At 42.1% G+C, this 25,079-nt stretch overlaps 1 protein-coding gene across 3 annotated transcripts in view; it reads left to right on the top strand.

The window, feature by feature from the left end:
• Garnl3 (GTPase activating Rap/RanGAP domain like 3) overlaps window positions 1-25,079 on the top strand; it is a 151,371-nt gene that overhangs the window by 36,441 nt on the left and 89,851 nt on the right. For 2 of the 3 annotated variants that reach the window (XM_051185222.1, XM_051185223.1), the window contains exon 3: window positions 6,698-6,767. In XM_051185222.1, the coding sequence (XP_051041179.1) occupies window positions 6,698-6,767 (70 nt within the window). Of the gene's footprint in view, window positions 1-5,534; window positions 5,672-6,697; window positions 6,768-25,079 lie in introns of those variants that run through there. The other variant, XM_051185224.1, reaches the window with a different exon arrangement.

The raw sequence follows: 25,079 nt of genomic DNA, 5'->3' as shown, positions 1-25,079 counted from the left end.
CTCTCTTTCTCTCTACTTTTTGGTCCAGGCTTTCACTAGAGGAATTTTTATATAAATCATTAGAAGTTAATTTATAATCCCTTCTCTGCTTTTCTGTGTCTCTTGGTGTATTTCAGGAAGAACGACAACTGGTCCCTTGTATGCCATGAACTATTCTAATACCTGTTGTTAGGAAACTCTGGACTCCCTTCAAGCCTCAGCCTGTAGTCTGGCACCACTTAAAGTTACTTGGCCTTCAGTGGGGGATCCCTGCCATCTGTGTACTGCTCTGTGTTTGTCAGGGGACTCAGACCCTGTGTTGGAGCTCTTGACATTGAACTCTCCTACTGGTGAGCTTCAGAAAACTGCCTGGTATTTCTCACAGAGTCTCTTCAGTGACCCATGGAGAGTATTTATTGATGCTGATGGTTTTAGCCATTAACTGGATGTGAGACCCATGGGAACGTGGCTGTATAAATCTGGCCAGTTGTGAGTGTTGACACTGATCTCAGAGCCAGCTGAGGGAACCACCAGCCTTCCCTGGTCTCCTTACTCAGTTTCAGCATCTCTTGACTGCAGAGGGCCTGATCCTGTTTTCTAGGAATCTGACTTACGTAATGGCAGTTGGTCTAGACTGTGTGTGGAACAGAAGGCTTTGCTTCCATCCCGGGCCATATGTAGAGATTTAGCATGGAGGTCCTCCACACTGTGCAAGCTTGCAAAGCGTGATCCAGCATTCTTACACATCAAATTGCTGAAACAGAAGGGTTGCTATTTAGAGCCTGGACCACATGGCACATAGGGAATTGGAAGCTTCCTGGTTCCTGTCCACACCTGCCTGGTGCTGGTGGCCCACTCTAACCAGGCTTTATTTGTCTGTTCTCCTGTCATGGCAACAATAAGTCTTCAGTATTTTCTAATTGAAGTTGCTCTACTGGACCAATACTCCCAGGGAGGAGATCAGGTGTGTTCCCTTCAGCCTGGTCCCAGGAAGCCTACTGCTTGGACCACTTTCTTACTGATGCATGAGGGAAAAAGTTTTATTTAAAAATCCTTTAAAAGTTAATTATTTATGCCAAATGCTCATTCCTAGATCTCTCAAAAAAAACCTGAGAGAAATTGAGATTAACAATTGAGGCAATAATGATAATAGCAAACATTCAGATGAGCTTTTATGTAATAAATGTTAACTTAGCACATTGGTGGCTTTTCCTTATGGATTCTTTATAATCCTGCTAAACAGGATATTTTCACCAATTTAAAGATGAGAGAACAAATGTCCAGAGAGGCTAGGAGCTCAGGTCTGTAGCTGTAGTAGTTCATGGAAGGAAGACGGTTACCTCCTCCCATCAACAGAAACCTTGGTCTAGGCCTGGTGTTTCCTTATGCTTAGCATGGTTAACAGGTTTTCAGGGATTCCAGAAGCATATGGAAGAGCAGTTTTGAAAGCATCACCTGTGAACACCTGCAGCAGAACTCCCCAGGCTGTTTGGCTGGCAGATGGGCTGAACACAGCCTCTGGGGCCAGGACCAGGGAGTCCACATTTTTACAAAGCTCCCTGGCAGGTCAGGTTAGTGTTTTTGTAGATATTAGGAATGTGGGGTTATGGGTTGCCCTGAGACCAACTGGGGATTCATGAGACCCCTACAGGGGATGGCAATGTGTTTTTTTGTTTTTGTTTTTTCGAGACATGGTTTCTCTGTGTAGCTTTGGAGCCTGACCTGGAACTCTCTGTAGACCAGGCTGGCCTCAAACTCACAGAGCTCTGCCTGCCTCTGCCTCCCCAGTGCTGGGATTAAAGCCATGTGCCACCAACGCCTGGCAGCAATGTGTTTTTTGTTGTTGTTTTGAGAACTGCTCAGTAAATAGCTTGGGCTTTATAAGTCATTAGGTTTTCTGTTGGAATTATTCAAGTCCACTGTTGTAATGTCAAAGCAATTGGACCATCCATAATAAATAGGTGTGGCTATGTTCCAAGAAAATTGCTTTTAATGTAGACAGTGGATTGTTATCCTGATGGAGAGCCATCCTGGTAATGTGCCTACTACATCCCTCTCTATGGAAGTTACATTTACACTTCTTCCAGTTAGCTACGGAGAGCTTGCTCATGGTGTAAACTGGCCATGAGTCCTATTTCTTGGGTTGCAGGGAGCATTCAAAGTAGTTATGTCAGAAAGCCCTTGCTCACCAGGCATCTAGCACAAAAAAGTTGCTATGCTGTGCCTAGTGGTACAGTTCTATCATCCAGCTGTTTTGGAGACTGAAGGAGGAGAATCCAAGTTCAAGGTGGGTTTAAGTAATTTAGCCAGACTCTATTCCAAAATAGAAAGTTAAAGCAAAGAAACAAAACTTGGGTTAGGGATGTAGTGGTGGAGCACTTGAACACACGAGGCCCTAGGTTCAGTCTCCAGTACCAAAAGAAAAAAAATCAATTAAAAATGCTTTTTTGCAATAGACAAACCTAATGTTTAGTGTTCTCAAGCCGTGTGCTACTACTCATTCAGAGCACAGCCCAGTGAGGTTATTCCTACTCTGATTCTTCTCTGTAGCTTCCTAAGACTAAGCCTCATCCCTGTTGTTGTTGTGCCCTCTGTGGTCCTCTCAGTCCTCTCCATTCCAGCTTCTGGATAAGGAAACAGACCACAGATTGTTCACAGGAAATGCTGCTGCCTAGATCCAGAAAAGGTTCAGACCTACCACATTTCATTGGCCAGAATGCTCTTGCTTGGGGTTCAGAAACTGATTTCTGAATTACCTGAACCCTTGCTCTGTAGAGTCTCTGTATTTCTATCTTTACTTAAATCCATTATTCTAGCTGGGCAGTGGTGGCACACACCTTTAATTCCAGCACTCAGAAGGCAGAGGCAGGTGGATCTATGTGAGTTTAAGGCCAGCCTGATCTGCAAAGCTACATACAGAGACCCTGTCTTGAAACAAAAACAAACAAATCTATAGTTCTAGATTGCTTTTCTGTAGTTGTGGTAAAAAAACACTCTAACCACAGCAACCTAAGGGAAGAAAGGGTTTATTTCAGCTTATAATTCCAGGTTACCATCTATGAATGAGGGACTCAGAGCAGGACCTTGAAGCAGGAACAATAGAGAAGTGTTGCTTGCTGGCTTGTTCATGGCTGATGCTCAGCTAGCTGGCTTATACAGCCCAGGCCACCTTCCTCTAGGTAGTGGCTCCTATAGCATACTGGGCCCTCCTACATCTGTCATCAGTGATGACCATCTCTCATGGGCATGGCCACAGTCTAGTCTGACTCAGGCAGTACTTCAGTTGAGGATCCCTTTGAAGGGATTCTGGCCAGCTCAGGTGTGGTAAGACTTGCTTTTCTCTGCCATTCCCTCTGCCTTGTTAAAAACATTGAGATTACATTCCTAAAGGTAGTCACCAAGGTCTGTTTCCTTATTTGGCCACTTCCTTCTCCTGAGGCTGACTACCAAGGTCCAGCAATCAAAGTATTAAAGTCCAGCAATCAGAAGCCCCCTTTGGCTCACCTAATTAACATGCCCAATCAAAATCAAATACCTCATCTTAACATGGGTTTTCCCCTTGTACCTCCACAACTGCCATTTTGCTATGTGCCATGTCTGTCTCTTCTCTAAACAGAGGTAGTCCTTTGTCCCTCCAGGCCAGATCCACCTGGCCCACTTTTTCCTTTCCCCTTCTCCCTTGTCCTTTATCTGTCTTTGTCTCTTATTCCCTACGCTCTGTCCTTTGAGCAAATAAATATCCTTCCTACTGAGAACTTGGTCTTGGGATCCCAAGTAGATACTTTTCCTTTGAGCGTGATTTTGTCGTGTTAAGTTGATAATGAAAACAAACCAGAACACCCATCTAGGTCTTTCCAGAACCTGCTTTCTTCCCTGTGAAAAAGCCAGTGGGAGCCTGCACATGCCTTCATTCTAATTCTGCCACTTCCCCTTTCCAGGAGCTGTAGCCTCAGAAGGTGTGTGGTCCACCTTCTGACTGGCTATAGATGTCACTTTTACCAAATGTTTTACAGCTGTGTAAGGCAGATAACTGCCTGTCTAGCCCCCATGGTCAGGTTTTTTATCACTTCTGTCTCCTAAATCTGGGCCACATATTATGTGATTGTGATTACAACATCCCATGTAAGACACTTACTTTGCCAAATGTGTGCCTCCCATTCCACTTTCGATGCCATCCACACAGGCACACAGAGACTAGATTTCTTCATCTTGAAGCTCTGTCCTGCTGTGGGCCTTTGGAATCTGCCACCCTGCTACACCAGGGAGGCTATTGCACCTCCCAGGATGTCTACAAGCAGTGTATGCCATTTTTGTTCCATCCTGCCTTAACTAGAGCTAGATCACATGGTCTCATCACAAGATGAAACAAAGTCCTAGTAGAAAGGAGTAAGTTTGTCAATCTAGTACACACAGATGCACCTACCTTGAGGGCCAGGCCTGCCTAAATGGAGAGACTGAAAAGGCCCAGCAGGGAGAACCCAGCATGTGGCCTGCCTTGGCACTTACCAAGAGTGCTGTGAGGCACTGGCTAGGAGATCTGGATGATGTGTATATTCATCCAGGAGTGTATGCTTGCTGTGCCAGGCAGTGGGTGAAACAGTACTGCTGGGAGCAATCAAAGTTCCTTGTAGAGCTTTGGATGAACTCTGCCACTGGGAACCCATGTGTGGACACCTGGGGAGGGAGGGATTTCTGACATAACTACTTTGGATGCCTATTGCAGGCCAAGATATGAGCCCCAACACTGGTTCTCACCATGAGCAAGCTGTCTGCAGAGTACTAGAGGGAATGTAATTAGAGGGAGGAAAGGGCAGCCGACAGCAGATGTTCTATAACTGTGGCTTCTTTCATCATTTTCGTGGGGTGCTGCTGTCCCTCTAAGAGACATCTAGGGAAGGTAGATACTCTAGCATGGTATATAGTCATGGGACTGAGAGCTATCATTGTTGCTGTGTTTGTTTCTGGCTATTGGCAAAGATAAAGAGCTGACACCATGTCCTAGAACCTTCTCAACAGAGAAGGTTCTTTGCTTTTCATGTTGGGCTTGTGGAGTTTGACCACCTGCTGCTACTGCTGCTGCTGCTGCCAGCTTAATCATGGTCCTGTCTGAAACCAAAGCTGGGGTTGGCCTGGGCTTTGCCATGCAGAGACCCACCTCTGAAGGACATCTGCTATCTACAGTAACCCAGCCTTACAGGAGAGAACCTTGGAATCAAAATGCAGGGCAAGGACAGTGTCTCCAAGAGCATTTTGAGATCACACTCCACAAATGGGCAGAGAGAGAGGCCAGACTGGAATAAACAAGTGGAGCTTTGTTCTAGTATCTCTTAGAGAAATTTTGTGTCTTGAGTGAGGGGAGAAGGGTGTCCATCCAGGCAGGAAGGTAGCTTAGGCACCCCTTCCAAATTGTATTCTTTGATGTGCCATACGTTTTCAGCTAAAGGAGTGAGGACAAGAAAAGGTTAACTTTCTTGTCTAAGATGAATTCAGCCATCTCTGTGAAATGGTGGAGGCAGAATACCATTAGACTCTAATCTCATTTCTCTCATGCTGTCTTTCTTGGAGCCTATCAAACAGTGTCCTGGCAGAGTGTCAACTCTGTGAATGCTGAACATCAGAGTCAGTCTCTCTGAATGTGCCAAGAGGGCTGTAAGTTAGAAAATGTAGCTACCTTGTAAGGAAGGATGAAAAGGTACCGAGCACACCTGTCTCTACGTGTGACAGTCCAACTAGTTTGAATAGATGAAATGTGGCTCTTGTGGAATTTTATTTTCTGTTGTATTAGAGCTGTTTGCATGCATAATCAAGCCAAACTTATTAAAACTGTTTGTACTGGGGCAATCTCTGCTATTTTCATGGGTGCTATGTAGAGTCCTAGGTAGACTAAGCAGCCAATAAGGTATGTGCCTTTTGAGAGGGGAACTATGCATGCAAGATGCAAATGCAGTAGCAATTTTCGTCTTTGTTTTAATTGCTCTTGGACCGTAGCATGTGAGTTTGCTTATCTGATTTAAGCCTGTTTTGGTGGTGATGGAGGGGAGGATGGGAAGTATTACTTGCTGCCATGTCAAAAATAAATATACTCAGATGTTAGATTTTTATATTTTCTGTTTTGCTCTCTTTCTCTCTCTCTCCCTCTCTCTCTCTCTCTCTCCTTCTCTCTCCCTTTCTCCCCCCCCCTCGTGTTAACACGTAAAAATCTTAAATACTGGGGAAGGGGGGAGCTTATGAGGATTTGGGAATTTTTGTCTCCTTCTTAAAATACAGCTTTAAATGGTGCTGGTTATTTTTATGTTGCATATTTGGGACAAAGAGACTCTACTCTCTTTAAGCAAAAGATAATTGCAAGATCTGGTTCAGCAGCTTTGTCCCTTGCCTCAAGTTCCTGCAGGGCTGCCATCCCTCGGTAATACAGAATGAAATCATAATCCACCAATAGCTTTGGGAATTTCAATTGATTCCAAATGAACTTAACATTTAATTCAGTCATTCCCTATACTTCTAGGGATGACTTGGATGTTTTTCTTTTGACTGAGGACTCATGAAAGCCTGGCTCTGCAATGGCTGCTGGGGACAGTGTCTGTTGCAAGGAGGCTCCCCTGCAGTGAGGTGCCCAGGCACTGCAAATCTGTTCCACAGCAGCTTTTTTTTTTTTTTTCCTCAGAAGGTGTATAGCCTGATCGCTATGTATAATACTGATGAAGCATTTTTGTTCCAGCTCTGTCTCAGAAGACCTAGGCTGTAGACGTGGGGATTTCAGTAGGAAACATTATGGATCCGTGGAGCTGGTAAGTTAATGCTGTCTGTTCAGTAGTGGTACACTGATTCAGGCTTAGAGGCCATTGCCAAGCTCATGAGCCCCTTTTGTTGTGTATTTACTATTAAACTGTATGTGTGCCATGTCAAGGTTTAATTGGAATCAGTAACTGCTGAAAGGTTATGGTCAATTGATCATCTTTATTTCTTTTCATTGCTATGTACATTTAACCTCATGTCTTCCAGACTGATAAAATATATTTTGGCTTGGTATTTTTCTCTATTAACCAGTTCATAGAATTAAGTTATTTATAAATTAATAAGATAGCATTTCATTTTTATATTATCTTGTTCCTACAAGTTTACAGATCTAGTTTGAAAAGTTTAATGATTTTATCTTTGTTTTCTGGGTATGGGACAGGAGTTAGAATATATGAGATATTTTCCTGTTAAAAGCCTATTAGTTGGACCTAACTGTAACAGATAATAAATGTCTAAAATGAAAATATCTAATTTTTATAATGAAACATTAGAGTTTGTGATATGAATTTTTAGAGTGTATATTCTTTTTTATTTATTTAGTTTTTTCTTATTTTACATATGAATCCCAGTTCCCTCTCTCTCCCATGTCCCCCACCCCCATCCCATCCCCCATCCACTCCAAAGGGATGAAAGCATTGGTAGACTTAGTTTTTAAAGATAACATTGTGATTTAGTCTTCTAATTGCATGGGATTTGAACCAGTTTCAGAAAATGTGCTTATAGACTATACTGGTTATTAATTATCACAATTAAGAACATTAACTCTACTATTCCGTTAGTTAAAAATGAGTTGTTTCTGTCTACTAGCATAGTAGCCAGATACCCACTGTTAATATAAGCTGCATCATTACAGGGTTTAAATAGGAGAACAGCCCACACCAGAGTTGAGTACCAGTGGCCCTCCATTTGATTCTAAGCATATATAATAGACTAGACTGTGTGCCTGGCCCAGGGCTGAGTATCTTGCAAGTATAAAATAAGAGGTTTGGTCTTTGTTCTTAAGGAACTGAGCAGATTCCAAAGATCATGTAGAGAATGAGTATAGCCACATCAAAGACACGTGGATTGACTCAGTGCCTGTTCTGTCAGTCATTGTCAATATAAGAGCCTGAGCATGAGTATAATTCAGAGTAGGAAGAGCTAAATAGAGATAGATAACAGGATAGGAGCTAGGAGCAGGGAGGGAGGCCTCCCCCTAGCAGGCAACCTCAGAGAGATGGCATGGAAGGCCTCATGAAGGAGAGTAGGATATGGGAGGCAGCAAAAAATAGATGGCAGATGTGGGTAGACAGCAGGGTCCTTGGTAGCGATGTCCCATGAGGGAGTGAACAAATGGCCCTGCCTAGCAGAGGTAAGGCAGCAAGGAGTAGCAACAAAGTAAGCATGTTTTGGCTCACATCTCCACTCCTCCACATATCTGTCACCAGTCATCAACAAAGTGGCTAGCCTTCTCTGCATGTGTCTATCTTGTTTCATCATTTACTGCTGACATGACCTTAAATATTTCTTGTCCTCAGTTTTCTCATCCATAGAATAGGTATACTAACATTTTCTTCTATAGCTTTGCCATGAGGACGAGATAAGGCAATGGCACCCAGCACTTAGCATGTTAACCTGCCACAGTAGTGAAGCTGAAATTCAATAACAGAAATAGAACTTTCATAGTCAGATGAAGACTGGATTGGGTCCAAGTAGTTTGGAGCCCTTTTGAACAGTGAAGGTGATGCTTAGAGAAATAGCATGGGTGTGACAGGTGAACTCTACAGATTTGTGGAAATTACAGAATACCAGAAGGTTCTTAAGAGCAGCAGGTGAGCTGAACAGACATCAGAGTCAGCAGGAAAGCTATCAAAACACAGGATGCTGAGCTACAATGCAGCAGAGTTACCCATAGTATGAGTTTCTAACATGAGTCCAGGATTGCTGTTGTTGACCCCAGAACACACCTGCAAGGCCTGCATTCATGAATTTGACAGTCACCAGTCATCCCTGACTTCTTGATGAGGAAGCAAACTCCTCAATCTATTGTGACTTTCCTCTGGAGCTCTGTGTGTGTGTATCCCTGAATAGGGCTGAGAGATGACTCAGGTTAAGAGCACTTGCTATTATTCCAAAGGACCCAGGTTCAAGTCCCAGCACCCCTGTGGTGACTCACAGTTGTCTGTAACTCCTGTTCCAGGGGATTCAACTCCTCCTTTTGACCCCCACAGACACAGACATATATGCAGGCAAAATACTCATACATTTAAAAATAAATAAGTGACTATTTTAATTAACATTTTAGTATATTTTTATATAAATATTTTTTGTGCATGTCATCTCCAGAGTCACCATTTTGATTTGGGTGTGACAGTCCATTTTAGTGATTAAACCATTCTTTGTGTAACAGTTTCTTTCCTTTTGTAAAATTGCGTTGTGCCTAGTTTTCCCATATCAAAAATGACCTCTGCACTGATGGTTGGAATGACTGAGAAAGATGAAATGAAAAGAACTCCAACTTTGGGGTCTAAGGATCACTGAAATTGCCACTCCATGTTTCTGAAAGAAAGGTGATGTTGGTATCTGTGGTGGGATTGGTTCCAGGACTACCTTGGATACTAAAATCTGAGAATGTTGAAGTCCCTTACATAAGGTAGCATCTTTGTACATATCTAACACACACCCTCCACATGCATTAAGTTACCTCTGGGCACTTATGATGCCTAACACAACGTAAATGCCAGAGAAACAGTGGTTATGTTAGTGAATAGCAAGAAAACAGTCCACACATGTTCATTACAGACATAGTTTCCCCCTAATATTTGCCATGCAGTTGGCTGAATCTATTGATGTAAAATGTCCATATGTGATGACTTGCTGTGTGACTGAAAAAGATAATAACTGATGTATATGTTCTAACTTTCCTTAACCTTGTGTGATGAAGAAAGACTGTTGGGACCACAGAACTCGGACTTCAGAAAAGGGTACCAGGAAATTTAGCCTAAATGTTGGCTTTAAACAACACACTTATAGAAGTCTTAGGGCAGAACGAAGCATGGCCATTCAGATCAGTAGTGTGGGTAGATTCAGTACTTCATTCCACAGGTGTTAGTTGGATGTAAATTTCATAAGAATCTGGAAGTTTGGATCCCTGTAGTCACCCCACAGGATTCTTCAGACTCCTCTCAGCAGGGTTTCATGTTCTTCCAGTTGGCAGGCACTGGGCTGGGTTCTCAGAGGGAGTGGAGAGAGAAGTCAGTGTGCCAGCTCTCAAAGAGTGGGGGTCTAGCTTCAGAAAGCAACTGCCTCACATTTTGTGTCCTGTCCCAAGGCTGCAAACCACCTGGACCTCAGCTGTGTGGTCACCAGCGCTTGTTTCCTTTTAAGGAAGCATGTGAGTGAGCTGTGCATTCAGTCTGGCTCTACTGTGGAGGAACTTGCTGGAAGTCTCTGGGCAAGTCTCACCCGAATAAAGTGAGGGATGTGGAAGGAGACTTTCTCCATCTATCTCAATCCCACTCGACTGGTTTTCTCACCACCCATGGGGTCCCACAGCTGCTTAATGAAATAACCACTCTGAGACTTAATATCAGTTACAGTTGTTTAACCAATGGCTTAGGCTTCCTTCTGGCTAGCTCTTTCTTAATTATTAACCCATTTCTATTAAATTGTGGTATTTGCTACCAGTGATGCCCAGGCTTCTTGACTCCCTGGTTGCTACATGGCATCTGACCTTTACCTTTCTTTCCCTGCCTCTTTTTTTTTTTTTAATTCCCTCCTAGCTAAATTCTGCCTGTCCATTGGCCAGAATATCTTTATTCATCAACCAATAAGAGAAACATACATTCTCAGCTTACAAAGAGACATCCCTATCACAGCTGGGCCCCCGAGACAGAAAAGCTGTTTTTCTCCATCCATGTGACACCTCATCCTTTCCTCTTCTCTCTGTTCCACTCATCTCTCTGCAAACTAGCTGCTTCTGCCCTCTCCAGTCCTTTCTTTGAAGAGTTTTATAGTTACATATCTTTGAATTAGTCTCTATATACGTGTGAGTGGTGAGCTCACCTTCACTCTACACATACATATTGGGCATTCCCAGCACCATTTGATGAAGACTGTCCTTTCCTCTTTTGATAGGTTACAGTGCCCTTTAGAAACATTAGTTGACAGTATATTGAGCTAATTTGGGGGTGTTTTCTTCTCATTGGTCTATATGCCTATCTTAGTACACAATACTATTCTAGTATATGGAGACCATGAAGTCTTTTCCTTCTTGATTGCCCTTGTGTTCATTCTGGACTATTGACCATTATGACCCTAATTTTACCTTGCTTTTTCTCTCCATGCTTTGACTTCTGGCCTCACTGGTCTCTAGAACAGCCTCAGTTTCTCCATCCCCAGGACCTCTGTGCTTGCTTTCTGCAAGGATTTCCCTAGGGCTTCGCATGGCCCAAGCTTAATGCCATCTTCTCAAAGCCCACCCCCAGTCCAAGTTGATCCCCTGCTGATCTTTACCTTAGCACTGTATTTCAGTTTTCATAAATTTTTTATTATTAAATTGGTGTCTCCCAATCTCCCTGGGTCACATAGGTTCCAATTCTTAATTCCCATCATAGTCTCTTCATTTTTTGAACTTGAGTTTCAGATTTCAAATAGAAAATCAATAGAAAATCATGGATCAATTCCTCTTGGGTTGGGATGTATCAGAGTAGTGGGGTCATTTGATACAAAATTAACATTCTAGAATCATTTCTTTAACAAAGTTTGTGGAGAGGGGAGATTATCTCTGAGGAGGACATAGACAGAGTCTGTTTAAAGAAAAGTAGACATGGGCTGCAGAGGTAGCTCAATAGGCAAAATGCTTGCTGCACACAGCTGAGGATCTAAGTTCAGAGCAGGAGTGGCAGGACACACCTGTAATCACAACACTGGGGAACAGGGACAGGTAGAACCTGAGGGCTCACTAGCTAGTCAGTGTAGCCAGTCAATGATCCAGATTCAGTGAGAGACCCTCACCTCAGAAACTAAAGTGGTAAGTTGTAGAGGAAAACACTGAGGTCAACTCTGGCCTCCATGCATGCACATGCAGGTGCTCAGACACACGCACGCACACACAAACACACACACACACACACACACACACACACACAAGCAGAATCTGCACTGGAATACCACCCCAACCCCATGGATCAACAACATTCTCTCATGCAGTGGATTGTTGTAAACACATCTCATGAAACTTTCTTCCTCTACTAATAGACTCTTATTCCTGACACTTTTCATTAATCCCATAAGTAAGGATATAAATTATTAAGCCTCCCTCCAAATAGGAATCTTGGCCATTTGTTTGCTCATATAACCCCATTATTAAGCACAATAATAGCATTAGTCACTTAATAATATTGATTGAATAAGTGTTCTAGCTTTAGAGGAACTAGAGAGCAGTCTAACTCATGAAAAACAAGTAAAGGAAAAGATAAACCAAGCCTGTTTGACCACCACCAACACAGTTAGGTTAATTATCTTGCTGTGCATTCTGCATTAATATATGCCATTTTTCTTCCTGATGGAGTACAAGTCCAATCTCTCCTGGCAACAGTCCAAGCAAGGCACAGCTATTATACCATCAACCACCCCTCATCATTTTCTATCAAAATCTGTCAGGGACAGCAAAAGATTGTTTGTAGCTTTTATTGATCTGTTCATGCCCTTTGACTGGATAGACAGGAAACTGATGTGGTAGAAGTGATAAATGGTATACACACAATATAGATCTCTTCTCAGGTCAGTCTAGTTGCAGATTGTAATGCACCCTTACCTCTTCATGCTTCTGGGATGTCACATCTGCAAGTGATTTCAGATTAGCATAAATCAGGCTGGACTATTGTCCTTTCCTTTGACTTGCATGTCTTAATGAGTGAACTCATACTCTCTGTATGCATGCTGCTCCATTGTGCAGGAAAGAAACAGAGTGATGCTTCCTTCTGAAGGTGGCAGGGTTTTGTTGTGAGGAACTCGGAGTGACCTCAAAAGATGTCTGGCATGTGTGCTGTCTGAATGGTTAGTAATGAGCTTGTTTAAATTTTGTAGATTTTCATGTTGAAAGATCCTCAGAGGTTTCTTGTTATTGTTCTCTCTCTCTCTCTCTCTCTGTTTCTCTCTCTGTCTGTGTGTGTGTATATGTGTGAGCATGAATGTGTGTGTATGTGTGTGTGTATGTGTGAGCATGAGTGTGTGTGAGTGTATGTGTGTGTATGTATGTGCGTGTGTCTGTGTGTGTACTTGTGAGAGTGAATGTGTGTTTGTGTGTGTGTGAGAGAGAGAGAAAGAGTGTGTGAGAGAGAAAGAGAGAAAAAAAGAGAGAGAAGAGAGAGAGAGAGAGAGAGAGAGAGAGAGAGAGAGAGAGAGAGAGAGAGAAAGAGAGTAGAAGCTATCAGTCAACATCACTCCTCAGGTTCTACACTCCTTGCTTTCTGAGATAGTTGCGACAGGTTCTCTCACTGGCCTGAAACTCAATGATTAAGCTAGGCTGATCAGGAAGGAAATCTCAAGACTCCTCCTGCCTCCATCTATGTAGAAATGGGAATGGGAATCACAAGCACATGCCACTATGTTCAGCTTTATTACTATTACTATTATGATTATGATTATTATTGTTATACAAATTAGACAATATATTTTGAGCATATTCTTTCTTCTTCCCCAACTCCTTCCCAGCTTCTCTCCTCTTTCCTGTCTACCCAACATCATATTCTTTTTTCTGTCTGTCAAAAAAAAAAAACCACAGTAAGACAAAATATGCCAAAACAAAACAGGAGGCATACACATATACAAATAAATAGAGTCTATTTTATGTTGGCCAACTACTCCTGGGCTTGCCCTAGAAGGTGGTTGATACACTTAATGGCACTCCATTGGAAAAAAACTGGTTTTCTCTTTCCCAGTAGGTATCAATTGCAATAGTTTCTTGGTTGAGGGCAGGACTTTGTGTCTACATCCTTTGCTCAATGCTGGGATTTTGTCTGTTTTGAACTGTGCAGGTCTTACATGTGTAGCCACAGTCTCTGTGAATTTGTATACTTCAACCTTGTTCCTTTGAGTCATCCATCACTTCTGGCTCTTAAAATCTTTCTACCTCTACGAGATATATATATGTGTGTGTGTGTGTGTGTGTGTGTGTGTGTGTGTGTGTGTGTGTGTGTACATATATATCTGAACCTTGCGGGGAGGGGGTTGATAAAGACATCCCATTTAAGGCTGAGAAGTCTTTCACTCACTGCACATTGTCCAGTTTTAGATTTATCATTTTATTGCTGTTTCTTTAGCAGAATAATCATAGTAGGTTTTCCCCTAGGGCCAATGAACTGTTTAGTCTCAGATTCTGGACCACTTTAGCAGTGTCCAGGTATGGGTTTCATCTCATGAAATACCCTAAACCCAATATTAAACAAGCAAAAAAAAAAAAAATAAAGTGGTTTGTTAGTGTATAAGGAGTACGGTTTTTCCGCCCACCCGCCACTGGTCTTGTCCGGCCACAGCGCCAGCCCAAGTTAACACACTGAGACTCTGTATTATAATTCTGTTTGCCAGTTACTAGTTTCTTATCGGCTAGCTCTGTCTTAATTATTAACCCATTTCTATATATTTTCATGTGGTCTTACCAGCGAGAAGTGGCTGGCGGTTCTATTCTCTTCAGACTCTCCATCTTGACTCTCCTTCCTCTTTCCTCCTTGTCTCCTAGTCCCTCCTGTCTTCCTTTCCTATTGGCCAACAGTGCTTTATTCAGTAACCAGTATGAGAAACATATTTACAGAATCGCATCTCCCATCATCAGGGCCCTTGTAGAGTGGTTGCTCTTGTAGGCAAGAGGGGTTGTAGCTAGGCAATGCTGGTGATGTTGGAGGGGCTCTAGCTAGGTAATGCTGGTGATGATGGAGGGGTTGTAGCTAGGCAATGCTGGTGATGTTGGAGGGGCTCTAGCTAGGCAATACTGGTGATGATGGAGGGGCTGTAGCTAGACAATGCTTGTGATGACTTCCCCCTCCAATAGTGTACTTTCCAGCCTTCATCAGTGGGCATGAAGCTTCTGCTTCAGCACTGCTCAATTCTCCATATTCGAAGACATAACTAAATAGTGTCTTAAGCAATAGGACTTTACCATTAGATTGTAGACAGAAACCAATACCCTTGGCAATAGCCTATGATGTTTGGGTTAGGGGTATCTGTTGGATCCCCTTGGCCAATGACTCAGTAAGATATAACCCATTCTCCTCTCCACACTAGAGATTTTACTTGATGTGTGTGTGTGTGTGTGTGTGTGTGTGTGTGTGTGTGTGTGTGTGTGTGTGTGTTGGGTGCCTAGTTGGTTTTTTTGTTTTGTTTTGTTTTGAGACAGCATTCCTCTGTCACTTGGAGCTTGTCCTGGGACTTGCTCTGTAGCCCAGGCTGGCCTTGAACTCACAGAGATACACTTGTCTCTGCCTCCCAAGTACTGGGATTATAGGCATGCACCACCACTGCCAGGCTGGGTGCCTAGCTTTTTAAACATGGCTTCCAGGGATCAAACTCAGATCCCCATGCTCACTTTTCCGACAAAGCTTTCACCCAGCCCTCCCCCCTCAAAATTTAGTAAGGAGTCATTTGTATTTTTGCTCAGGAACAAATATAAACTGCATTCAGAGGACTCTTCTACAAAGAAGACCCTCTGCTAGTGAGTAACTTAGCTGCTGCTTCAGCATCCCTAACAACAATTTTGTTTTTCATTTAGAGATGGCAAAGCCTTCTGTTTTAATGGACTTTTTATAGACAAAATTATATTCCATGTAACAAGACCAAATTGAGAGATTAGAGAAGGTAACAGAAGATCTTCCTCAGGAATATCAAGAATCAAACATTCTACAACTAAAATCCTCATTTGGACAGATGTTCTCCATTGTATCTATGTGGCTTGTGACTGAGTCTTATGCAGCAGGTCAGCTCCCTAAGGAACCTTAAGACACACATCTATCTTGGAGTATTCACCAGCAACTTAACATAATCTAGCTCCCCTTTGTGGGTGATCAGTCTTGCCGACTTTGAAATTTTACCAGGCTATTTTCTGAGAGTAATCTTCAGCATATTAACACATGAGCATGGTGCCAGACATCTTCTGTTGTAGCTATTATTTTACTGTTGATATTATTAGTTCTAACATTTATTAAATGCTTACCATGTGCTGTGCTGAGCTATTTGAGATGCAGCTGCATATTGAATATTTACAGACAACCAGATGAGGTAGGTGTTGCTTGGCTGTGGATGCTCAAAAAAAACATGTGTGAGTTCTAAATGGGTTCCGTGCACTGATTGTACTGATGATCTGAGGTCCCACAGCTAATACTTGCCAGAGGTGACATTTAAACCCAGATCTGTGTCTTAATCCAGAGGCCCACAATCTGTCAGTCATGCTTCACAACTGTTATTCCAGTTCCAAAGGCTCCTACACCCTCTTCTGGCCTCTCTGGGCACTGCATGCATGTGGTACACATTTAGACAAGCAGGCAGGCACACATCCATGCATAAATAAAAACATGTTTTTTAGAGATTTACTTTTGGCTACTAGTCTATAATTTTTCCATTCTTACAGTCCTGCTGCCTACAGGCTGTTTTCTAAGAAAACAATGTCATTGTGTGAGCAACCACCAGTGCCTTTAATCAGCAGCCTGCTTCAGGTTTGAGCTCAAAGGTATAATTTCAAGCCATTTTCTGTCCAGGAGTTACTCTCAAGAGATATCTACACTTTAAATGCTTTAAATTTCATTCCTGGATGGAGCCTGGCCAGACAGTAGCTAGGAACACACTTAGCCTGTCTTGCATAACCCTTCTCGGGCCTGCATTTCTTGGTCTGCACCCTGGCATTGTGCCTTTAACTTCCTGTGACAGTGAAAACCAGCCAAGTAGAACATTGAGTGTCTTGCTGAAGGCTACTGAGATTGTGTGTGTGTCTCTGTCTGTCTGTCTGTCTGTCTGTCTGTCTGTCTGTCTGTCTGTCTGTGTCTCTTTTAATAGGACCCAAGAGAAATGTTTTTTCTTAGGACCAAAAAAGTAGCCACTTCTCCTTAGAAGCAAATTCACCGTCAACCTGCTAACGGGAAGATTTCTGAGTGAGAAGGGGTTTCTCTCTTTGCAGTGGCTTCCAGGAAGCTCAGAGCTGTTTTTGTGATTTGCCTCTTATAACACGATATCCTCTTGTTTTCAGACTTATTTCCCAGATCCCTTGTGTGTTCTATGTCTAATTTTATCCTTTGAATAAGCTATATTTCCACAAGCTGCTTCAAACCCTCTTTAAAACATAAGGTGGGGCATAAACCCTGAACAGCATAGTCCTTCTGTCTCCCATTGACACTTGTCTGATATAGAGAGTGGCTTTGCTCTTGTTGCCCCGACACCATCTTACTTTTCTTTATGATATGATTCGATGACTCATTTTTCCAGTACAAACAAATCATTAGTTAGCATACCACCTGACTAGCCATTTGGTGACCATCTTGATCACTAAGATCTGGTTAATGACACAGATATCTTGAGCACAAACTGTACCAGTAGCTACACGCACACCACGTCAGAATACCTCAGGAATCCTGTCTCCATGCAGCAGATAGAAATAGTGTGATCTCCACTCTCCAAACTAGAGTACCTAAGCTATGCCTTCTGTAAGTTGTGGGTCACTCGTGCCATCCCTGAAGCCACAGATCTTCTTTCCTGTGTGTTCTGGTTTTTCTCCTCAGGCCATGCTCTCTGAGCCTCTGTGCCATTCTCTGCTTCCATAGTTACCTTGGCTCAGCTCCATCTCTGGCTCCTACAGCTTATGTGGTGTTCTTTGGCTTTGTGGTCCTTCTAGTGGTGGAATGTGGTTCCCTGATGTACTTTAAGTGATACTTTCAAATTGTGGTCTGTGCATCACAGTTTATTTTTCATAGCCAGCATTACAGACTGCAAACACTTTGGTTATTTGATTGATTCTTCAGAGTGCAGGAAATGGAATAAAACAGCTTGCTACCTTGGTTGTGGCAAAGTTTTCATGTGTCTCTGAACAGTCTCCATATTGTCTGTTTGATTGTAACTTTGTCCTCCCCCATTTGTGTCTTGTGTGTTATCTCCTTCATTTGTCCACTGCATGCAGGTCAGTGGCCAGAGTTGGGCAGTATAGATAATTAGTTGTGACCATAAGAAGATGTTTTTTAATTGTTTATATGCGTGTGTGTGCCTATTTGTCTGTACTACATACATGCAGTGCCAGCAGAGGCCAGAAGGAACATCCAGTACCCTGAAGCCAGAGTTACAGGTGGTTGTGAGCTACCCTGTGCGGGTACTGGGAATCAAACCCTGGTCCCCTGTCATCTCTACAGTCCCTAAAAAGCACATCTTTGACTTGATAGAAACATGTGATGTGATTGCTTTGCACACTGCTCAAATGAGGGGGAAAAAGGTGTTCTCAATTTCAGGAAGCTCCACATTTTCTTCTGAGTTTATTCAGGTCTGCCATCAAATCTGTAGAACTTGACAGTGTGTCATGAACATGCAGAGTGAGAACCACACTCTTACTTCTTATGGTGCTGTTGAACAATGAGAAGGGAGATGCCTTTTCCAGCCTTTCTTCACACAGACTCTGAAAACAGGGTTGTGGGCTCTTAGAAATGGAGGCATTTACTTGGTGTATTAATTGGCCTCTGCCAGATAGAGTAGATATAGTAGAGATATAGCATGATATCTCTTTGTTAGAGAGAGGACCCATGGTCCTTTGTGCCCCATTTTACCTACTAAGTAAATTTAGAAGAATCATGGCCAAAAAAAAAAAATGTCCACTAACATGATTGATGTACCAGAAAGGCCACAATTTCACACCCCTACTTACTCCTGTTAGATGTGAGTAATAGTTTATAATGGATTACTTTACCCTCTTAATGAAAGCAGATACTTACAGGACAGTGTGCTTCTTGGCCTCCACTTTTCATTTGGTCACTTGCAGTTTTCACTGTGTTGTAGTCTTTTAAAACATCATCTCAAACTGGGCTGGCTTGGTAGATGTGAATATGTTTCTGTTATATCAGGAATAAATTTTACCCATTCTGAGTTCTCCTCCTGAACCACCCACCAGTTCTGCGACTTCGCTCCTCGATTCTTCTGATGTTGCTCTTGTTGCTCCCACCCTAATTGGTCCTGACAAGGGCACCAGAGGCCTTCTTGATAGTTACACCAATGTACATAGCCAATGCCAGTGGTCTTTTGGGTGCATTGCATATGAAAACTAATTGAAATCTCACAAGACCCACAGAGATGTAGATACTATGAGTAACCCCATTTTACAGACATTATCACTGAGATTCTGAAAGGCTAGTTAATTTGCCTATGATCATACAGATGGCAGCTACTCCCACACGAACATACTTTATGTGCAGTGGATTGTATTTACTTTAAAATCCCATGATCTTGGAGCTGAAAATAATGGTTCACTGGTTAAAAGTGCTTTCTGCAATTCTTTCTCTGTTGAGTCTTTGTGTGGTTTGAGTATCAGGTTAACTGCGGCCTCATAAAATGAATTTGGCAATGTTCCTTATATTTCTATTTTGTGAAATAATTTGAGTAATATTGCTGTTAACTCTTCTTTGAAAGTCTGGTAGAATTCTGTGCTAATTTCCCTTATGAACATAGATGCAAAAATATTCACCAGAATACTTACAAACTAAATCCAAGAACACATCAAAAAGATCATCTACCATGACCAAGTAGGCTTTATCCAAGAGATATAGAGATGGTTCAATATTTGAAAATCAGTCAATGTAATCTACCACATAAACAAATTGAAAGAAAAAAAACCACATGATCATCTCAATATATGCCAAAAAAGCCTTTCGTAAAATCCAACACCTCTTCATGATAAACGTCTTGGAGATAGTAAGGATACAAGGGACATACCTAAACCTCATAAAAGTAATGTACAGTAAGCCTATAGCCAAAATCAAATTAAATGGAGAGAAACTCAAAGCAATTCTACTAAATAAGATAAGACAAGGCTGTCCACTCTCTCCATATGTATTCAATATGGTACTTGAAGTTCTAGATAGAGCAATAAGAAGACTGAAGGAGATCAAGGGGTTACAAATTGGAAAGGAAGAACTCAAAGTATCAATATTTTCAGATGATATGATAGTATACATACACGACCCAAAAATTCTATCAGGGAACTCCACAGCTGATAAACACCTTCAGTGATGTAGCAGGATACAAGATTAACTCAAAAAAATCAATAGCCTTCATACATACACATGACAAATTGACTGAGAAAGAAATCATGAAAACAACACCCTTCACACTGGCCACAAACAATATAAAATATCTTGGATGCAACCTAGATGCCCCTCATCTGAAGAATGGATAAAGAAGATGTGGCACATCTATACAATGGAATACTACTCTGCAGAAAAAAATAATGGTATCTTGAAATTCGCAGGCAAGTGGATGGCACTTGAAGAAACCATCCTGAATGAGGTAACCCAGTCACAAAAAGAGGAACATAGTATGTACTCACTCATATATGGATTTTAGACCTAGAGCAAAGGATCACCAGCCTATAATTCACACCACCAGAGGAACTAGGATACAAGGTGTATTGTAAGAGATTCATATAAAGTCCTTCACAGAAGGGGGAAGGGACGAGTTCCCCAGAGCACATGGGAAGTGGGGGGGGTCAGTGAATGGAGAGAGAAGTAGGAGAAAGAGAAGGGGAGGAGAGGAAAACACGTGCAACTAGGAAGATTGAGTCGATTGAGTCAGGGTAGGAATAGAAGATGAGAGAGAGAGACAGAGAGAGACCAAGACAGAGAGAGACAGAACATAAAAGAAGGATCCATTATTGGTTTGAAGAGAAAACCTGAAGAAAGGTCTAGAGACCTACAAAACTGCTGCCAACTAACAATCTGAGCAACCGTGGAAAGGCTACCATAAATACCCTTCCCGGATAGTGAGATCAACAACTCACTTATCCATGGAGCCCTCATCTAATACCTGTTGGAAACAGAAGCAAACACCCATACATAAACACTGAGTCGAACTAGAACCCAGATGCAGATGGAGAGGATATGACCAGGCTGCAGAAACACAGAGACAGCTGACCTGAACAAGGAGGAGCCAATGGGCCCCCAGACTGATAGCTGGGAATCCAGCATGGGACTTACTCAGGCCCCCCTGAATATGGGTCTCAGCTAGAAGGACTGAGCAGTCTAAGGGACCTCAGACAGTGGAACCAGGATGTATTTCTGGTGCACAAAAGGACCTTGAGGACACATCCCCCATGGAGGGATAACTGCCTTAACCTAGAGACAGGAGAGAAGTCCTAGTCCCTACTTCAAATGACTTGACAGATTTACATGACCCCATCTGAATGGCATTGCCCTACATGTGGAATTGGGGTGGGGGGATGGGAGGGGGTGGTCAGGGTGCATGTGAGGGGAGAGAGACGGTAAGAAGGAGGGAGGGAGAAGGAACTGGGATTGTAAACATGTAAAATATTAAAAAAAAAAAAAAAAAAAAAAAAAAAAAAAACAACCTTGAAGTGACAGAGCAAGAAGGCTTCACCATGGTTAATATACCACTTTTGGCATTTCAGATTTTACCCTTTATCCAAATCCATAAACCAACCACAGTGCATGGTTTCTGAAGAGTAGCCATGTTAAAAGATAGCATCAAAAGGGAAGATACAGAAATGGAACACATCTATCAATCAGGAACCTAAAACACTACAGTGCCACAAGAGTTATTTTAAATTCATATCAAGCTGATAAATGTTCCTATGATGATGATTAATAATAAAATGGATAAACAAATGACCCACACATGAAAGGAATATACTCCAATCCAAGAAAACAGGCTTAAACAGAAAGCTGAGAATGGATTTTATTTTTTAATTTCCTATAAATAAAACCCTTTTATTTAAACTAATAAAAGTATTTGGGACAGCAGAAAGTAGTTGAGTACAGTGGTGCAAGCCTATAATCTTAGCATTTTAAAAACTGAAAGCCAGAGCCATGAGAATTGTGACTTACACAGGTGGTCTATGTTAGTGAGACATTGTATAAAAGAAACAGATGAATAGCAGCAAGCAACAAATAACTACTCAATGACACAAACCATACTGAACATTACCACAGCACGAACAAGTCATTCTGTATTTTAATCTTTTAAAAATAAACATATATCTTATCTTAAAAAAAAAAAAGAAACTAGATATCAACAAACCAAACATTCTAATTAAAAATGGGGTATAGATCTAAACAGAACTATCACTAAAGGAATTTCAAATGGACAAGAAACAGTTAAAATGTTCAACATCCTTAGCCTTCAGGGAAATGCAAATCAAAACAACATTGAGATTCCATCTTAGCCTGTCAGAAGGGCTAATAGGATCAATAACACCAATGACAGCTCATGCTGGAGAGGATGTGGAGCAATGGAAGCTCTATTGCTGGGGTGAGTGCAAACTCATCCAGCAACTAGAGAAATCAATATGGTAGTTCCTCTGAAAACTGGGAGTTGATCTAACTCAAGATCAAGCTATACCATTCTTGAATATATACCCAAAATATACTCATCCTACCACAAGGACATTTGCTCAACTATATTTAGAGCACCTTTATTCATAATAACCAGAAACTGGAAACAACATATCCAACTAAAAAATGGGGGGGGGCATATTTACATAGTAGTTGTTAGAAAAAAAATGACATCATGAAGTTTACAGGCAAATGGATGGAACTAGAAAAAAAAGCATCCTAGTGAGGCATTCCAGACCCAGAAAGACAAACATGATATGTACTCATTTATAAGTGAATATAGATGTTGAGCAAAGAATAACCACACTACAATCCACAGACCTGGAGAAGTTAGATAAAGAGGAAAGGTCTAGGAGAAATGCATTGATCTCCCCAAAGAAGAGTAAATAGAATAGATTTTGTGGATAGCCTGGGGGTGGGGTGGAGATGGGAATAGGAGGGATCAGGTGGGAGATAGAGGAACAGGGAGAGTATGGAGAGAAATGACTGGAATGGGTAGGCATTTAGGGGGTAATGTGGAAGCCTAGTGCAGTGAATATTTCCTTGAACCTAAGAGGGCAACCCTAACTAGACTAGGCTCCCAGTAGTGGGACTGGCACACCAATCCAGCTATAAAACCTATGATCCAAAACCTGTCCTGCCTGCAAGATGTGTTGTGGCAATGGTGTCTCAGAGTTTATGTGGGTGGCCAACCAATGACTGGTCTAACTGGAGGCCCAAGCCATGAGAAGGAGCCCATGCCCAACAGTGCCTGGACAGATAAGATCCAGAAGCCAATGGCTCAGAGACCTAGAGCACAACCAAACATGGCTGACAAAAAAAAAAAAAAAAAAAAAAAAAAAAAAAAGAAAAAAGAAAAAAAGAAAAGAAAAGAAAAGAAAAATAAGTCAAGGAAATGATTCCTAATGATGCTCTGCTATACTCATTGATGGAGCCTTAGCCTAAGGCTCATCAGAGAGGCTTCCTCTAGCAGCTGATGGGAGCAGATACAGAGACCCACAAACATTAGGCAGAGGTCGGAGAACCCTGCAGAAGAGGGGGAGGAGGGATTATAGGAGCCAAAGGAGTCAAGGACATTGGGAGAATGTGACCTACAGAGTCAACTAATATGGGTTCATAGGAGCTCAGAGATTGAATCAGCAACCATAGAGCCTGCATGGGTCCGAACTAGGCCCTCTGCATTCATGCTGTGGATGTTTAGCTTGGGGTTTTTGTTAGACTCCTAACAGTGAGATTGGGTGTGTCTCTGACTCTGTTACCTGCTCTTGGGACCTTTTCCTCCTACTGGGTTGCCTCATCCAGCCTTGATATGAGGGTTTGTGCCTAATCTTATCTGCATCTTGTTATGCAATTTTCAGTTGATATCCACTGGGAGGCCTGCTCTTTTCTGAAGGGAAACAGGAGCAGTGGATCTAGAAGAGAGGAAGATGGGGGGGGGTGTGGTTGAGATATATGAGCGAAGAATAAAGAAAAAGGAAAAAAATAGTCCTTGCTTCTCTTCCAGAGGACTCAAGTTGATTCCCAGCAACCATGCTTAGTGGCTCATAGCCACCTGTAATTCCTGATCCCATACCCTCTTCTGGCCTTTGCAAACAGACCTGTACTGATGGTTACCACACCTGTCAGATCTCCTCACACCTTCCCATCCTCCCAGGATACCCGTCTCCACATGCCTCTACCAAGTCTCAGCTTGTTTATGCATCCTCTCCTGTTTGCCCTAATGGACCACTCATTTTTCATTCTCTGGAATCTTTTATCACTTTGCATTTCTCCAAAAATTCCAGACATAGTTGTCTTATAATTATCTGCAGGCATTCCTCACTTTGCCTAGCATGAGATACCCCCAACAAGCTCCAAGATCACTGCTAGCTGTCTGGCTAGAACATCAATTTTGCTAAAAATCCAATGTCTGATGATTTCTTTCTTTTGTGTATATGCATGTGAGCATGTATAAGTGTATATACGTATATCCTTTTGTGGTTCTGAAAAGAATATATGCTGGTTACAGTAGAGTTTGAAATACACTGAAGAGGCCAGACATGGTGGCACACACCTTTAATCCCAGTATTCAGGAGGCAGAGACAGGTAGTTCTCTGAGTTTAAGGCCAGCCTGGTCTACAGAGCAAGTTCTGTGGGGCCAGAGGAAACCCTGTCTCAAAAAGGAAGGAGGAAAAAAAATACACTGAAAAGCACAGAGAGGACAATTAAATCCATCTTAAATATCCTACCACCTGCAGATTTACTGTGAAGATTTAGTGCGTGTCCCTTTAGCAATTACATTAACTACAAAATGGCATCTGTTTTTATTGTGCTTCTTTATTTAAAAATGTGTCATCTTTTGAATAGACACTCTTCCACAAACAGCATTGTCTTCTAACTAGCTCTCTTATTTTTTATTTATGTCTAATTTCATTTGTTGGCTGTGACCTTTAGAATAAGAATCAAGGTGCCAGGGAGATAATTTAGCAAAGTGCTTGCTGCATAATCACAATGTCCTAAGTTCCATTCCTAGCATTAAAAAAAAAAAAAAAAGAGGCAGGCATTTCCCATTCCTCCATGGTCTATGACACCTTTTCTTTCTCCCTACTGGCATCTAAACTAAGGGTTACTGCTGCCTGGATCTCACTTGCCCAAGCTGGCCTCAAACTCATAATCCTCCTGCCCTGACCTCCCACTCAGCTGCAGATACAGGCAAGCACAATTGCTCCTAGACTTGTTGTTTGGGTTTTCTACAACTGT

This window comes from Phodopus roborovskii, unplaced genomic scaffold, assembly GCF_943737965.1.
Source record: "Phodopus roborovskii unplaced genomic scaffold, PHOROB, whole genome shotgun sequence".
Lineage (NCBI taxonomy): Eukaryota > Metazoa > Chordata > Mammalia > Rodentia > Cricetidae > Phodopus > Phodopus roborovskii.
This window is presented reverse-complemented; position numbering and strand designations above follow the sequence as displayed.